The following is an 18,111-nucleotide window of genomic DNA, read 5'->3' as shown; positions in this document are numbered from 1 at the left end:
GTCCTACAACCGCAAAATACAGATCACCCTCCTAGAAAAAGGATCCTTGAATATCTACATGCAGCTGCTACCACCAGCTGCCATTTAGAGCCAGGCCTTCCTGGAGAAGACACAACACCAAAAACATAACATCAGGTACCACCAGGCAGCCAGGCTCAAGTAATCCATCTTCAGACTTTTATCATAAACCAGTTTTAACCAGAACTGGAGTTTAGACACAGGGGAAACTTAACATCGATCACACATTTTGCTCTCACACTTGTGAAAATGTCAGAAGCCTGGCTAACTCCGAGACAATGGAAAAAAATAGGGGAAAGAAAGAAAAAGTCACTCTTTTCCTCGCAAACTGATTATAGATAAGTCTGAGGAAGAAGAACTAGCAACCCATCTCCCCAGAAACTGTTGCAACAATACTCAATTTAATAAACAAAAATAGCAGAGCAGACAATAAAAAAACTGGACAAACCCTGCAAGCAACGCTGCTCGCTTCATGACAAGGCTCCCAGTTTTGTTCCAGCAAAAAACCAAAACAGAACATGACATAGAAAACACAGAAGGCATTAACAGTCAAAAATAAAAACAAAGTAACCCTTATCAAGCAACGAGGAAAGCTCACTTCTTGATCATTACTAAGTAGTAGTAATTTCAAGATAAAGTTAGTCACTTGCAGAGGCCAGAAATAACTTTTTCTAACATTCAGCTGGCCTAGAGCTTCAAGACAACGGCTCTTCCTTTCACACACAGACCTAGCCAGTGACATTTTCAACTCTGAGACCAGACTGCAGCCCAACACGCCATCCAGGTCTGCACCCAGTGGTCGCTTCCACCATGTCGGCCTCAAGAGTACTTCAGTACTGGTAGCCATTAAGAACTCTAAGATAAAGTACATAACACTAACATCACGCTAAAGGATAACCAATACCCTTCGTATCAGAGTCTGCTACCAATACCAAGTGTTGGCTGAAGCGCAGCTGTCCACAGGACCACAACACATTCTGCTTATTGCACACCTCAGCAATTTCATTAGCAGGAAAGCTGCAAAGTGAACCTCAACGCAAAATTCTGAGCCTCTGGTTTGGGAGCACTAGCCACAGAGTTCTTGATCACGGGCCAGAATCACGGGAATCTTCTCTTTGCCAGCATGTCAGTGCCACAGCCCTTGCTTGCTTCTAGTGGTCCCCTACCAACTCCATCTCAGAAGGGTGTTGTCTCCTCCTTCAAGGAGGCTGAATATGCTTTATCTCCTGAAGGAGGTCTAGAGGTGGACTGGAGGGACACAGAGCTTGATTCTCTTTCCAGGCATGTATGATATTTATCCTCCACTCTTTGTAACGCTGTCTGTATACTATACCAATATATTTTAATGAGCAAAGCAAGCCTGCCTAGACTTGTGCTCTGCTAACACAGACAGTCTTATGCACAGTTACTGTCTTACACATCTTCTCAAAACCATGAAATAGGCAGGCTATTTGCCCAAGATTGCTCTTCAAACACAGCCTCAAGAGGTGATCTCCACGTGCATGCTCACACGGTGGGTACAAATTCTTGAAACAAGGTGATCTTTTTGTGCTTTCAAAGCAACCCTATGGGTATTCACCCATTGCCTGCTGCTATATCCCTATACAGACAGAAAGTGCATCTTACGCTCTTCACTTCTAATCTCACAATACCCAAAATTAAACAGAAAAGAAATGATGCGATTTGAATGGATGTACTGAAAATGCCATGAAGAACTTCAAGAGTTATTTCCAGTTCCTTCCCCTTTCAAGCGTTCACCCCCTAACATCTAAAATGTAGGCAACTCCAGGCAGCACTGCTCAGCCTGCACCGGGACGTGGAGAGGCACCTGGCTGCTGTCAGAAAAGGGACTGAAGAGCTGCTCAACCATTAACTGTGGTTGGAACTTGGAAGCTGTGCAAAAGCTACATGTAGTGTTTAGCAACAAAACTGCTGACAAAAAAAAAAAGCTTCAAAGGTCTTTCTCAAAAACACCCAACTCATTTATACTCTTGGAAGGTATTCACAGCACAATGATTACTGGCACTCTTGAGAAGGTTCTTAAGAGTCCAATACCATGTGTAACAAACACCTGTGTGTCAACATAAACAGTACAGGTGTCCTTTGCTGTGCAAACAGAGGTCAGAGAGCACACTGGACTCCTTCAGCCTGTTAAAGATACAGCATTCATGGTGTCCAAGATTACAAACTTGTATTTGTAAATCCTGAATGAGTATAGCTCAAAGAAAGAGTGATTGACAGTACTCCATGCTAAAAAACACAGCTCAGAAAAAAAAAAAGATTCTAAGCAGCGAGAGCCTTACAGCTCATCCCGCTGCTGAAGTGACATCCTGTCAACCTCAGAGAGGCTCCTACTCCAAACGTGCCCAGCAAGCAGTCAGCTAAGGGACTGCCAACATACTCCCTAAGGAAACAGCTATCCTGATTTTAAGTAGAGACAAGTCGTTAGGAAGGGCATGGAACTGCGATGCACAAACACCAGGATCCTTTCACCCAATGCTGCACGTCAGGCTGGGATTCTATACAAGCTCCTGGAAGAGCAGGCCTCCAAGTGATGGTTAAATGAGCTAACCCCAGAACATCAAGGCCAAGATCCCTGGGGATACTGGTACCTCACTGGAAACTAACACAGTTCTTTAAACACAATCACCTACAGAAAGACTGAGAAGCCCCAGAGTACACCGTGTCTTCAAATAAACCTCTGTAATTCCAAGCTGGACCTACAGCAATGCATTCTCCCACTTCATTTATCAGAACAAGAAACCTTTTTGCTTACTGCCCTTGAAGTAAAAGGTCCCTGCAAGAGTTTATTGCTTACACCTCCAAACTAGCTAGCGAAGATTACCAAAGTTTTACTTCATCTAAACAGTACAGCTACCACCACGTAACAGCCTTCACTCTTGGCTCCCTGCTCTTTTCTCACACCAAAATACACCAGACAGGCAGCCAAAACTAGCCAGGCAGGTGGCATACCCAAGCACTTACTATAACTTAGTATTTTCCTGCCCACAGAGAACTGGGCGGGGGGGGGAGAATCTCTCCTTAGGATTTTATCCACACACACACACAGAGTCACCACATTCCCAAATGCACAACGAAAGTTACAAAATAGAGGTGAAAGCATACCAACCAAATGCCAGAAAGGGGCAGGGACAAATAGCTTTAGAAAATTCAAGCCTCCCAAACTGCTGCAGGATCATCTGCATCTCCACTAGGCAACTGCTCTACGCTCACTTCTGTTCCCTTTCTATTTTTTTTTTTTTTTTGATAGCATCTGCCTGCACTTTATGACTATCCAGTCTAGCAATCTGGTGAGCACAGCTGTTGCTGCTGCCTTCCAGCCACCTCAGCCATATTTACCACAGGAAGCGATCACCAAGGCAGGCACAGGCCACAGCTGCCCGATGCCTGTTCGTGGTGTCAGGCCAGAAGCTCCCACCCCACACAGCCCCACACCCGGTCTCTGACAAAGCCCGGTAAGAGAGATGCAAATCAACAGCCTTTTATGAAACGAGGTAACCGACTGCTCAGCTAAATATGGCTGTATCTATTCATACTTACCTACGTGACTGTACATAGCATGTGTTAATTGATGGAACTTTTATTTTCAAAGTAGTTTATGAATGCCATGTTTGTGAGTTTATCTAATGTGCAAAAATGTATTTGGGAATTCCAAAACTATTACAATGCATAAAAACGGGCCTTAGATTTGCTTTCACTAGCTGTATCTCACACACAGAAAGTACACAGGACTTGAATGTTTTGCTTTAACACTCAGGAAAAAGTCGTACTAACTATAATCAATGAACAGACAGGTTTTAGGCAACCTAAATCAGACTCATAACCAGAAATGCCTATGGATATCTAGCAAAACATTCAGAAGTACTTATGTACGCCAGTTCCCACCTCCTGTAGTAATCAGTGAAGATCAGCTATTAACCTGCAAGAACATCTTTTTAAATAACATTTCACTTTTTAGATCTTTGAAGCTATTGCTCTGTGTGAGCTTTTTTTTTTTTTTTTTCCTCCTTAACTGAAAAATCCTCATTCTTCTCATGGACTTAAATAAAATAAGCTTTCTTGCACTTTTTCCCTCTCATGTCTCTACCATTTACAAGACTGAACAAAACATTCCAAACCGATCGCATTCTATATACTGCAATCAATTACAAAACAGAAGGTAATTTTCAAGAAGGTCTTTTAAAAGAAGTTTTTTGTAAACTAACATACTTCTTTCTTTCCCTTAACCATGAGCCACATGGTCTTAGACCTCACCCAGATACTGACAGCCAGCTCGCAGGATGCAAACCTTGAAGCTGCACCCTCACTCGCACGCTGCAGGAATTCGGAAGAGGAACAGCCAAGTGCCAGCACTGCTCCAGACACAGACAACACACATCCAACAGAATCCAACCTCTCTTCTCCCATTTTGCTTTTAGCACTCTAAGGCGAGATAACCCCTGTGTATCCAAGCAGGGCAACGCCACATAAACACACCACATATCAAGGACACATGCAAACAACTTCTTTAGCATTGAGAGAGCTTTTCTTAACCGGTACAGGCAGGCCTGGTACAAGCCTTAATCTCCCCTCCAGCCAGGAAAAGCCCAAGTGTCCTCACACGGCACGCTTATGTCTGCACAGGTGTATTGGGTTTGCATGGTGAGGTTTTGGTGGCGGGGGGTCTACAGGGGTGGCTTCTGTGACAAGGTGTCAGAAGCTGCCCCCATGTCAGACAGAGCCAGTTCCAGCCAGCTCCAAGATGGACCCACCGCGGGCCAAGGCTGAGCCTGGCAGTGACTCTGGTCGCACCTCTGGGATAATGTGTTTAAGAAAGGGGAAAAATATGCTGTGCAACAGCAGCTCGGAGAGAGGAGAATATATGAGAGCCACAGCCCCGCAGGCGCCCAGGTCAGTGCAGGAGAGGCAGGAGGTGCTCCAGGCACCGGAGCAGAGATTCCCTGCAGCCTGTGGTGAAGACCATGGTGAGGCAGGCTGTGCCCCTCACCCCATGGAGGTTAGCAGTGGAATAGCATATACATATACCTGCAGTTTGTAGAGGATCCCACACCAGAGCAGGGAGATGCCCGAAGGAGGCTGTGACCCCGTGGGCAGCCCACGCTGGAACTGGCTCCTGGCAGGACCTGTGGCCCCATGGAAAGAGGAGCCCAGGCTGGAGCAGGTTTGCTGGCAGGAGCTGTGGCTCTGCAAGGGACCCAGGCTGGAGCAGTCCACTTTGAAGGACTGCACCCTGTGGAAAGGGCCCACACTGGAGCAGTTTGTGAAGAACTGCAGCCTGTGGGAAGGAACCACATTGGAGAAGTTTTTGAAGAGCTACCTCCTGCGGGAGGGACGCCACGCTGGAGAGGAACAAGAGCACGAGGAGGAAGGATGGGCAGAGACAACACCTAATGAACTGACCACAACTCCATTCCCCTGCACCACACGAGAAGGAGACAGAGCAGTCGGGAGTGAAGTTGAGGCGATGGAAGACAGGAAGGATAAGGGGAAGGCGATTTAAGGTTTGTTCTTATTGCTCATTATCCTACTCTGACTCAATTGGGAATAAATTAAATCAGTTTTCCCAAGTCTGTTTTGCCCATGATGGTACTTGCTGAGTGATCTCTCCCGGTCCTTATCTTGACCCAGCAGTCTTCTGTCTTATGCTCTCTCCCCCTGTACAGTCAAGGGGAGGGAACGAGAGCAGCAGCTTGGTGGGCACATGGCAGCCAGCCAAGGTCAACCCACCACAACAAGAAAAAGAGTCCTCTTTAATACCCCTTCATAAAGTGGTCCTCCAGAGCAGCCAGACAAAGGAATTACTATTTACTGTGGTACACAGAAACCCCGATTATGCACAAGCCATTCACTGTGCTTCAGCCCATTATTGTCCAAGCCATCCCTGCCCCAGACAGCCCCCAACATGCCATAACACATGCAACACACAAAAAACCCAAAGGTGAGCACTGGACAAAGAAAGCATACTCCAAAAAGCAAAAAGAAAAAAACCTACTTTGGCACTCTGAAATCTAGTGAAGGATTGTAGACACTGCTGCAGAAGGCATTAAATAGAGGGAAAGGCAGAAGTTTTACACCAGCTGGAGGTAAAAGAAATCTTCAGGAGGAAGATACAGAACGTGAATTGACCAAAGCTACTGTCTTTGGCCAAGTGAAAGTAGTAGGGAAAAAATTATTACCTATGACATGCACTGAAAACAAAAACAAGCTTGAATTTGATGTACTGGGAAAAGGAAACTCAAGGGGAAACCAAAGAGAGACAGCCACCTGACCAGAGTAATAAACTAGCAGGAAGCAAGAACAGGCATAAGTGTCTAGGCACAGATGATAAATCTAAAACTGCATGGAGATAAAAGTGGCCATATCAAGGCACACCTACAAAAGATAAATCTCTTTCTCTGACTGCAGCAACAGACTCCAGCTGTTTCCCTGGCATCCTGGAGGCCCTTGTGTCTCAGCAAGCAGATTCAGCCCAGTCGCCCAACTAAGATTGTCCCCACCTGCCATCCAAAGGAAAAGGACAGATTATTTTTGCCAGGTCAGCAAACTGGCTATTAGAGAATATTTAATCACTCTTAACTAGTACCAATACAGATAAGAGTATTGGCAAGAGTAGGAGTCTCCACTAGCCAAAGACGGTAAGAAGCAACAGCTAGAAGCTAAAGCAGAAAAAAGTACTGGAAATCACACAAACTTTAATCAATTGGAACAATCTACTTAGATACTGCCTGACCTCTCAGTACCTGGAGCCTCAAAAAAAAAAAAAAAAAAAAAGTATCAGCATTTGATACCTTTATGGCCTAACTCCATCACTGATGCGTAGAGTCACACAGTCATCCAGTCTGGGCTGGGTCCCAAAAAAAAAAAAAAAAAAAAAAAAAAAAAAAAAAAAAAGGCTGAGGTATGGGCTTTTTTAATACTTTATAGAGTGCCTGGGGAAAGACTGAAACACTTTCTCTCTTCTCCTTTCAGTAGTCTGGAGGGTAAGCAAAAGGCAGAACAACAGTTTTATCCTCAAGAAAATAAGTGGAAAATTTGCACCTGACCTCTCAAAGCCAGAATAAAAAACTGCAACAGTAGAAACCCCAAAACATTCATATGCTTCAGGTTTTGGCGGTTAATTAGCTAGTTTCACAATTCCTGGATACCTACATTTTGAAAAACAAGGACCTTTAAATAACTTACCTGTCCCTGTGCTGAAAAGGACTTTTATTTTAGTAAAGAGTAGTTTGCTTCAAAGGATTTCTGACACAGTAAATGATTCATCTTCCTTAAGCAATAGAGGTTGCGATAACATCTATTCATGCGGCTGCTGTAACAGGAAAATTTGGCAAGAATCTGGTAGATTGTAGAAAAACTGCAAGGAGAAGAGGGCAGAACCCTCTGTCAAACTGCGTTTCAGCAGTATATTCAGTACCACCGCCAATAGAAGCTGGAAACGAGCCAGCAAACACTGCTATCCAGCTGCTCAGTTCATACTACAAAAATGAGAAATTACACCGCGCACAGATTTTCAGAATACCAAGCATTCCAGTCAGAACAACAAAACCTCAAGGGAGAGAAGCCGTCTCCCTTTCCCAGCTCCCCACCAGGTTCGCTCACCCTCGGGGTCAGGATTTGTGTAACTGGTTTTCCCCATCTTGTCTAGTACCCTGCACCGACAGACAGAACTGCAAACATGACCACCTTTTGCCCGACAACTCACCCTGCAAAAACAGGGCTCACAAAATCGGGCTGAGGGACACCAGCACATCCAGGCAGCAGGTGTCCAAGCTAAAGGAAGGCACCAACAATACTTATTTAGAATTCCACTCTTCAAAGAACATATTCAAATCCACCGGGGGAAAGGGGAGGCAAGTTGGCTTCCGCAATGGTTTAACAATCAACAACCTGGAAAACAAGACCATCATCAAGAGACTCAGTGTTCAAGATCAGCCCCTTAAAGTCTTCTAAAGCAGGTAAAGCTGAAATCACACCTGTGAACACACAGGGCTTTGCTCAAATCGGTATGACGTGTTAAGTCAGGTACTTTTACAGCTATTAAAATTACACTAGCAATTACCACAAAACAATCAGAACGGTAATTTGAAATATTCTAATGAGCAAGATCTGTTCCCTAAAGCACATTTTGACTGTCCACTGGTTTATAATTCTCTTCTCTAGTTCTCCATCAAAAGCAGCACTCTCAATTTCAACTCAAACAGCTTTGAGCTGAAAGGGAAATTGAAATCTTTGTCACTGCCCCAGAAAACAAAAAGGTCTGGAATTCCACTTAGGTCTATAACCAGTGTCTATTGAAGCTGTAAAGGTGGCAGGCGTGTAGGAGGTGCAGTTATACCCGCGTACCAATGACACAGCAAAACATGCCAGACCTTATAGAAGGAGCAAGCTGATTGTACTTGACAAAAACTGAAAACCAACCAGGTTTCACTCAGTCTCACGCACCACAAAGCATTTAGTGCCCAAGAAGTCTGTCCAGCCATCAGGCAACCAGGAGGACGTTCAGGCTGTCCACCCAGCAGCAGGCCATTACACCCAGCTCAACAACAAGCATTAGGAGGTCCAGGATCTTTTGCCCTGACACGGAGGGCAACAGATGGATGCTGTTTGTCAAGTTCTCCTCATCTCCTGGGCTCTTCCTCAGCTAGCAACCACATGCAGATTTAACACGTTACAGATGGGCCTTTTCACAGGCGTTTGTAGCTGGCAGTGATGACTACCTCTGTCCTGTGCCACCTCCATGACTCACCAGGATTTGCTCACTGTGCTCTGTCTCCAAAGGGTGTCTCGTGAAACCGAACACAAACATTCTGGGGTCTTGATGACTAGCTGCTAGCCGGGCACTTGTAAACACCAGTCATTCCAACAGCCCTTCCCCCATCGCACAGGGTACCTCCGCATCTAGACATTTCCATTCACATCCAGTTAGCCCTGCTATTGCAATCCCTACAGGTGTGCCAAGCAAAATATGCATGGCTGCAGCTGTACCACAGCAGAGGAAAAAGCAGCCAGAGCAAAAGGGCAGCACCCCTCACGGTGCCTGCATTTGCCATCTGAAAGAATGGACGAAGCTCTGGCTTAAAGGCTTTTGCACTGCTAAGTATTGCCAACACCACAGGTATGGCATTTTGGGGGCAAATCATACTATTCATTTTATTGAAAGAAGAGGGATCTCATACTCCAGCAGATTATTCCCTCTATATGTGAATTTCAAACGGTTTTAGTTAAGTTACATAGCAGACTTGACACTCATTCTTACAGAGGATCAGACGAGAAAATGTGCAGACAGCCTCAATCCTTTATCCAATTCACCTGAGCACGGGCATTAGACAGCCATGCAAAAATCCCAAACACACACTTCTCTCTAAAATAACTCATTCTACCACCTCTGAACACACACACACACAAAAAAAGCCCCAAACAAATCGCCCAAGATAAAAGATGATCTCTCAGAGAGGAAACAACAACAAAGTAAGATAACTTGTCACATCAGGAGTGTTCTGTTCTAGAGAAGTAGGTGGAAATTCAAAAGCATTTCACTACAGTTTGTGCAGGAAAAGACTCTGTCTCTCAAGCAAAGAGCTAGAAAAACAAGTGCTGCCCACAGGTAAAAGGTCCCAGAAGATTCTCATCATCCACAGAGACATTTTCAGTTCAAAGATACCAAAAAGAAAAGGATTAGCAAGTAACATAAGCCAGATTTTTCCCCGATGATTGATGCACCCTCTCTGGCAACATGCAGCTTGAACCAAAGACCATAATAATATTCTGGCAGTGAAATCCTTTCCCCCCACCTCCATAAAAGTAAAGAAATAAATAAATAAAATTAAAAAGTAAAAGTTCCACTGCAAACCTGCCAACAACTGGTACAAATTACCTTAGTATTTGCTCTTGCTGATAGGGTTCCTATCACATTTGCTACATTTGCCAAAAAGAAGAGCTTTCAGATGAGTACCAAGCACGTATCTGTGAGGAACTTATCAGGTATGCAAAAATAGTTTTCGAGGCAAAATGAACCATTGTGTTGCCAAAGCTAACTGCCTTGATCACCTACCATTGGAAACTGAATAGGCTTAAATGCTTGGAAGGTATAATATCACTAAAGTTATCACCTCCAAACTAAGTCGTTTTCTTGTAATTAAGGGTTATAAGCAGCACTCCACAGTACCCCATAGTCAAGAACCGTTACATGACAACTACTTGCTTTGGTTATTTTGGGCTGCTCTCTTCCTGCATTACATACAATATTCCTTCAGAAACCACCGTCCAAACAGCAAAATCCTGGTCTAGGAATTGAATTCTGTGCAAACAGCTGTTTCTCTCCTCCTGGCCTGCCTTTCATTAATATTTCCAGTGAGTCATAAAAATTTAAAAAAAAAAGTATTCAGCGTGAGGCAAGAATGGTGGTACTCCACCACTGTCCTCCTCCCCCCACCTCCCTCCACCCACTTCTTAGAAAAATATAGTTCTGAACGTGCATTCCAAGACACTTCCAGTCCAGACAGCCACTCCCTGCCAGCTGCATGAGGTCATCAATGAAACAGTACAGGAACTGTAGAGAAATACCTTGTCAAGTCCAAACAGGAGCTGATAAGAAGCCCCAGATGAAGTGCTGAGAGCTAAAACGCAACTACTTCAACTTACAACTGTTTCTAACAAAGTGTTACCTATTTCTGGGTTACAATCTAACACGAGACCTGCACCATATCTCGCAGAAGCAGAAATCAAAACACCACACACACGAGACCCCCAGCAAACTAATAACCAACCCAAAAAACAGTACGTGACCCAATTTACAAGTGGGAATAAAATGGAAATACAAGGAAATAAAAAAACCCAAAAAACTCTTGATGAGACTAGAATAAAAAGAGGAACCCTGGTTATGCCACGTAGAAGTTCTGCTATGTCAGTTAGTGACCTTCCCACCCACTCAGCTGATCTAGAGGGGTCACTTTGGGTGGGAATTCTGTAAATCATTTTCAGCCAAATGCCAGTTCCTGTGATACTGTGACTTGGATTATACATGAATATATTAAGACTCCTGACATACAAATATATCTACAAATACATCAATTCGTGAATGAGCTTATTTCTCTCTTGACTCTGCAACTGTAAAAATCCAATTATACTTCAATATTACAGATGGTTTCACAAACAAAACAAAAAAAAGCAAGCCTCATTCTAAAGTTAGAAAATAAAAACAGAACAACTCCAAAGAGGAGTTATATATTTGAAATAAAACATGGTCAAACCAGACAGACGCCATTCAAAGGTCTCAGATTGCCTCCCATCGAAGTCTGAAGACCTCATCAGTAAGAGGAACTCTTTCTTAGCTTCTCCACTACAGGATACTAACTAAATTACTGCAGATGTTTTCTAAACATAATCAATTCCATCTTTAGATCTTTTCCAGCATGCAATACTGACCAGCAATTATTAGGAGGGGACCACTATGATCTGACGGGTTAAATCTAGACGCAGGCTGAGCCACTAAGGCAAAAGAGCTTTCACATATCATAACTACAGAATATGTTTCATACCTAGCCTGTGAACAGTTTAAGATCCACTGCATTATCTTTTCCTGTTATTTGCAAAGTTGCAATAATTTCTATGCTTCTGAGGTAATACAATTAATTGCCCATAAGTCACTGAAGGACACTAAACTGTAGCTGTGCTGCATACACCCTGGACATTAGAATATGAATGCAAATAGAAAAAAAGCTGAAAGAAACCCCATCCTACAAAGTCAGGTTTGAGGAGAGAAAGCAAGACATGAAGAAAAAAGAAAATAGAAAAGAAAGGAAAAAATGAATGAGCTCAGACAAAAAAAGAAAGGTGAGGATTGTTTTGGGTTTATTTGAGGTAATCCAGAGTCGCATTACAATTCTTGCTGTCTCAAGATTTACAATACAAACAAAATTTAAATTCTTCAACTGCAGCTCTGGTTTACACCCCCTAGGTTGTACTCCACAAACTGCTATTAGCACTTCACCCTCAGAATCCTCCAAGAGGTAGCGCACTAACTCTAAGCTTCAAAACCCACAGGAAACTTGCCTGTATCTAATTTGCAGATTGATGTAAGCAGGATTTAAATAAGATATTCTGCACACGATTTGCTTATTTAAGGCACACTGAGAACTGTACAAAAGTAAGTGAGAAAGCCTAATCCTGCTTTTCTCTAAGTACCCTACTGGTACTTAGCGCTCTATTGCAGCCCTGTTCTTAAGAAGCTCATATTTTAACTAAGCTACCTTAATTTTTCCAAGTTCAGGTTAATAAGATAATGGAATCAACGCAGTTTGTTGCCTTTCTGAAACAAATCTGTGATTTGCAATGAAGTCACCTCTTGAGACTAATTCTGTGTAATAGAGCAACTATCACATTTGCCTCACAGGGAGATTTGAGCCGTAGTGCACTACTTCTGTCTTCAAACAAGAGCTCCTTCAACAACTGATACCTACACCTTTACAGACACTGATGATCCAGCATTACAGTTACTCACAGAATAAGCTCTACAGAGCATCCCATCCAGCACTAACTCTAAATGTGTGCAATCTGTCCAAAAAGTGGGGTCCTCTATAATTCTTCCTCTTCTTTCTTCTGGGCACCCTACACCTCTAAAGATAAGAAACCTGTTTAAGCAGATCTTGGATGACTACACCAAATTCCAAGAGACAATGATACCCATTTCAAACCAGAAGCTGGAATTGAAAACCCAGAAAGATGAAGACCAGATTTTTTAATTTAAACACTAGATTTCATTTAGGAAACAAAATTTAACTGGGTCTCCAGTAAACAATTTCAGTTTATTTTTTGCTTAAAGACACAGACAAGTTATTCCTGTCAAAAAAAACTCCTCCCCACTTTAAAGAGAGAGCGCATGCATGAGGGACAGAGGAAAGTAATTCTTATAGAAAAGCAACCAATGGGAAATACTTCAGACTTTACCACACAGACACAAAATAGTAATTTCTCTCAATGGTATCATCAGTTTACACTAAGCCATCTTCTAATCTATCAGAAAGAAGGGGATTGCTACAAAATCATAGTATACTTCAAACCTGAACAGATTAAATCAGCAACAAAGAGCAAGCAGCACCCTTTGCTTGTTCAATAGGAAGCATCACCTACAAGAAACCCCAAAAAAGAGGGGAAAAAAAAAAAGAAAGAAAGAAAAACCCCCTATGGTCAGATTCCACCCTGATGCATACAAGAAATGCACTGCTCAGGCACAATGGAAGTTACACGCTTACTGGAAGCCACGTAATCTGGGCACTAAAATGCTTACACCATGCTAGGGCATAACCCAGAAGGAAAGTATTTCCTGCTATCCCAGGGGAAAAGCATGGTCCCATCACCCAGCAAGCCAGATAAGGAAACAAGAGAAAGAGGCAACAAAGTTGTAGTTTCCAACTTGGAGAACTTAAAATATTCCACATTGAAAGACAAAGCTTGAAAAAGCCTTTTCCAAATGGAAAAATGCCGATTTCATCATGAAAGTGCCACAATACCCCAATAAGTAGCCCACGTAGGAAAAAAGGCTATCACACAACACAGATGAATAATATTATAGTGCACCAGTTAGATAAGGATCACAAAAAGTTCTTTTGGGCTTCTTCTGTTCTGCATAAGTACACCCTTACCCTTCTACGAGCACAAGCTGCCATGTTACAACAGAACAGACTACCACTTACAGTTTTATCTGCGCTGCCACAGCTTTTCTGTATAGATTGCTGTGATTGAGACGGGGGCAGGGAAGGAAAAAGAATCACAACCACCAAACACACACACAAAACACCAAACTTGAAATATTACACAACACTTATTCATAAAGCCGTTTTTATTCAAGATTGAAGTATCTGGTCCAAGCATAGTACAGGAGCCCCTCTACTCACAATCTCCATTTTAGCTCCAATTTTCATTTCAATCTCTTTCATGATCTTGAGCAACTTAGTTGCACGCTCTGCCTCCCCTTCTCCAGCTACCAAGAATAATGCCTGTTTCACCAGACTCTTGCACATCAGTAGCTGAAGTCAAAAACTGCTAAATAACAACGGAGCAACAGTGACAGCTCAAGAAAAAGCAAGACAGGCTGGAATACCATTAAGTACATACAAGTTATTGCTATTCTTCTGACAACACCTCTGATGTTTGCTCCTTAGCAGACAGGTACTCCGAACAACTTCATGAAATACTCAAAGCTACTGCATACGCACTGTTATACCACACGGTTCAGAAATCAAGGCTTTTCTGGATTTTTCATTTCAGCATGACATGGGGTGCTAGCCAATTTTCATCTTACCTTATTTTAACATTTATGAAACAAAATCATTTCTGCTTCTAGATTCCTATGTTGCTTGGTTAAAGGGATAGCAAGCCTCTGACACTGCTGACGCAATGTAAATCAGCATGTTATTATTCACATCATTTCACGGGCCTTTAAGTTCTAGAAAAAGTGAGTATCAACTACAGTGTTTGAATGCAATATTACAAAATAATACGATAATATGGCTACAGGGGGAAGAGGGGGACCACCAAGAGCTGTTCTTCAGCTGCCTCACGCCCTGCCCCAGCTGCCGTCAACTTTACAACACTCACCTTTTCAGCTTCTGAGAGTGTGACACAGGGCACACCAGATAACCTTCTCTGCTCCTAGGTCCTCCTCTCCTTACAGATACAACCTCCATTCTGAAAACCTCTTACTGTGAAGAAAGATTATAAACCCTCCGGTCCACGCCCATAGTTCTGAGGCACTGTTAGCAACAGCACAAGCAAAATGCTGCAGCATCCAATTCACACGTTATACCTCAGTTACACCACCGGCAAAGAAGTCAAACACAGAAAATCTCAGACCAAGGACATAAATTTCAAGTATAATGATCTCTTACAGTTCTGGTTTAGTGTTTTTTGTTAAACTCCTTTCCAACAATGCTGCCAAGGGCCCTCTTTCAGGCTGTACTAGTAATAACAAAAGAAATTTAAAGGACAATTTACAAAAAGACTACTCAGCGAGGAAAAAAAAAATTCTTGGGAGTAGACCATGAACTCAAGCTTTTCTACTCTCACTTCTATATCTTAATTATTAAACTAAGGCATCTGGTCCTCTCCTTCTGGTCACTTAATCTTTAACTCTTATGGAAAGTGGTATGGGTTCAGCTATAGGAGTCAGGAATTCCCACACACGTAGGAATAAGCAGCCTGGAGGCCACTGAGCAAACATAGGTTGAGGGTTGGAAAAAGGGTATTTGAAGCTCTCCAAGCAGACCTTCCACTTAACACGCTCCAACTGCCAAGGCAGATACGAGGAAGGCTGTAACACCACTACATGCATTTTGAGCAACACAGCTGTTGCTTCATTCATCACAAAATATACTGGCAACCACTAGGCATTAACTGAAACATCTGAAGGCTCATCCCAAGACCAAACAGCGAGGAGAAAAAAAAAAAAAAAAAAGTATCTTCGTTCTGACAAGGTGCAGCAAAATCAAATGCCCAGCCACTCAGTCTCATCAATACCAATGCAACACTTGGAAGCAAAGGTAAGATGGCCAAGAAACTTAAGAGTCAAAAATTATTTGTCTAAAGAGTAAGTCTCCATGATTAAGAAAGAGCTTAATTCAAAATATTAAAGCTGTTGCTGTGTAAGGCATTTTTGCCTGATTTTTTTTTGCAAATCTGACATGGAATTGAACAGACAAGCACCTCAGAAAGCATGTACTCTGATGCCAGTGACAGAAAGAGTCCACAAGTGATGGACCTAGGGCTCCTTCAAGCACGGACAGCGACTACAGCGCAACTCATCTCTCCCCGTCACCCAGCATTTTCTCCTAAAGCCTTTGGATTCAAAGGGAAGGAGTTACTTTGACATATAGTCAGATCTTTCTCACTACTTCAAAACTCATCCAAATCCATATGTACAGAAAATTATTATCTGCTAATAACTGAGCAGCCTCTGTGGATCCATAGTAGTGACAATTGTTATGAAGCACCTAAAAGACTATAGCATAAACCGGGTGCTCGATGCCACTTCAAAAATACATACTACGTTCCTGGTAAGGCAGCATAAACTACTGAAATCCTGGAATTAATTCTTCCTTTATACTCTGACAGTAGTGAACTTGCACAAATGCAGCATTTCCCACTCAATGAAATCACTACAGTAGAACCCATCTGTCTTGCCAGGGAAGACTTACACAGATTTATCCCAAATTCATCACCCAGCCCATGGAAGAGAAAGTTTTCTTGCTCTTAATCCATGTCATCTATATAAGGACAAAGACAGATTGAAGTATTCAGTGAGCCATGACAAAACATGCCGTTGACTACTCGGATCAATTTTTTATGAATGTTCTGTACTTTCCTGCTGCTCCAGAAGTTATTTTCTGTGGCATACACATTCGCTAGTTTGCACAGATCTTCGCAGAAACAAGGAAACTCTAAGCTCATAATCCATTTCCCAACTAATTACAAAATGCAACCCAAAACATTACCCTTAACTTTCAGAAGTGCTGGGGGCAAAGGGAGTCACCAATACAAACATTACCTGACCTCTTTTTTAATTTACTCTCATATTATGTATTATATCTCAATAATGTATCTTTGGTCTCAATCTCAGCTTCAAAAAAACATTTTGAAATTTCAAGTAAAATATTCCATTTATACAAAGGCATGAAAAGACCCAGCTGAAGGGAAGGAGTAGACAAACTGGTCTGCCTCATTCCTATCCCCCCATGTACAACATACAGGATTGAATATTTGCAAAAAGATTGAAAAATATTGAAAAAATATCAACAGTAAGTCTTCATGCATTCATTGTTAGTATTGGTTCTTTTTCCATATATAGCATCTACTGTGTTCTGATCATACTTCCATTAACTGAATGAAGAAACACAGCATGCTTACATGCTTATTAAACATGGAGATGACACAAAAGCTACACACATGGACAAGAACAAGATAAAAATTATTTCAAAATATTTAACAAAGACCAGGAATAATCAAATGTGGCAGGATCAAGTGAAGGCAGCACACCTTCAAGGCAAAGGACAGCAACTCAGCAAAACTCTACTACATCACACCGTTACAAAAATGTAGATAGCATGCCACAATGTAGGATAGTAGCATATCTATCGGGGTACTCAAAATAATCCTTGTGCTTTTGTAAGTACGCATGTTAATGCCCCGTTGAACGATTCTTCTCTGTTTTGGCAGTGCACTTTCAGAAAGACACAGAGTGAGCAGAGAGAAGTCAGAACAATCCAGGCAAACGTACTAGAGAACTGTTAAACAGGATGCACAGAGAAATAAACGAGAATTTGGTTTTCAGCCTAAGAGAAGGTAAGCGCAAGGGAAATACACTGTTACAATTTGAATTTGTAAAAGGTTGCAATTAAGATAAAAGGAATAACCCCTTCTTCATGTCTCTTGGTAAGTAGCAAGGCAACGTTGCACCAAGACATACACAAGTTAGTTAATAGGGAGAACCCATCCAGTGATAGGAATACGGGAGCACTAGAGCTCTGGAGTCCTTGTCAGAAGAAGTCTGTAAGAACAGGTTAGATAAGCACACCGGGGATCAGTCACTTTTGTGGGGATTTTTGTTTGGGTTTCTGTTTTTCAAAATGAATCTCTATAGCTACTGGGAAACACAGACAAGAGGTAAGCTGCATCCAAATTATTCCCACTACCAAGTGTCGCAACTTCTTTTAAAAGCACGGGCAGTTTCAAAACTACTTATTCTTACCTCTTTGCTTCCTCCAGATGACAAAGGTATTCATAGGCAACATTCTGGCGTCTTCTTTCATCCATTTCCTCTGCTGTTAACCTCTCATTATCCAAGACAGCTGCAAAGAGGCAAAACACATTCTCAGGTGGTTGAAAATTGAATGTAACTGAACAGGCACACCAAAAACCAGATCTAACCTTTCCCACAGAAGCTTATCACAGGTTTTATTTCATTCAGAAAAATGAAGGATGAAATATACCTATTCTTTGCAAGCAATAGAAGACACCTCGTCTCTTTAGCCTTCCTTCCTTGTCACATAAACTTGCCATCTTCCCTCCTTCCAATTTGTC

The 18,111-nt window shown here is 42.4% G+C and overlaps 1 protein-coding gene across 2 annotated transcripts in view; it reads right to left on the bottom strand.

Annotated features, from left to right (window-relative positions):
* The window catches only part of IQGAP1 (IQ motif containing GTPase activating protein 1), a 69,407-nt gene that overhangs the window by 49,953 nt on the left and 1,343 nt on the right, over window positions 1–18,111 (bottom strand). The window contains exons 1-2 of one of the 2 annotated variants that reach the window (XM_080395434.1): window positions 18,021–18,039; window positions 17,780–17,879 (exon numbers count right to left, since the gene is read on the bottom strand). In XM_080395434.1, the coding sequence (XP_080251560.1) occupies window positions 17,780–17,844 (65 nt within the window). In that variant the 5' untranslated portion in view covers window positions 17,845–17,879; window positions 18,021–18,039. Of the gene's footprint in view, window positions 1–17,779; window positions 17,880–18,020; window positions 18,040–18,111 lie in introns of those variants that run through there. The other variant, XM_080395435.1, reaches the window with a different exon arrangement.

Source organism: Falco punctatus (genome assembly GCF_963210335.1).
Source record: "Falco punctatus genome assembly, chromosome: 7".
NCBI lineage: Eukaryota > Metazoa > Chordata > Aves > Falconiformes > Falconidae > Falco > Falco punctatus.
The sequence above is the reverse complement of the archived record's forward strand: the minus strand, read 5'-3'. Positions and strand labels throughout refer to the sequence as shown.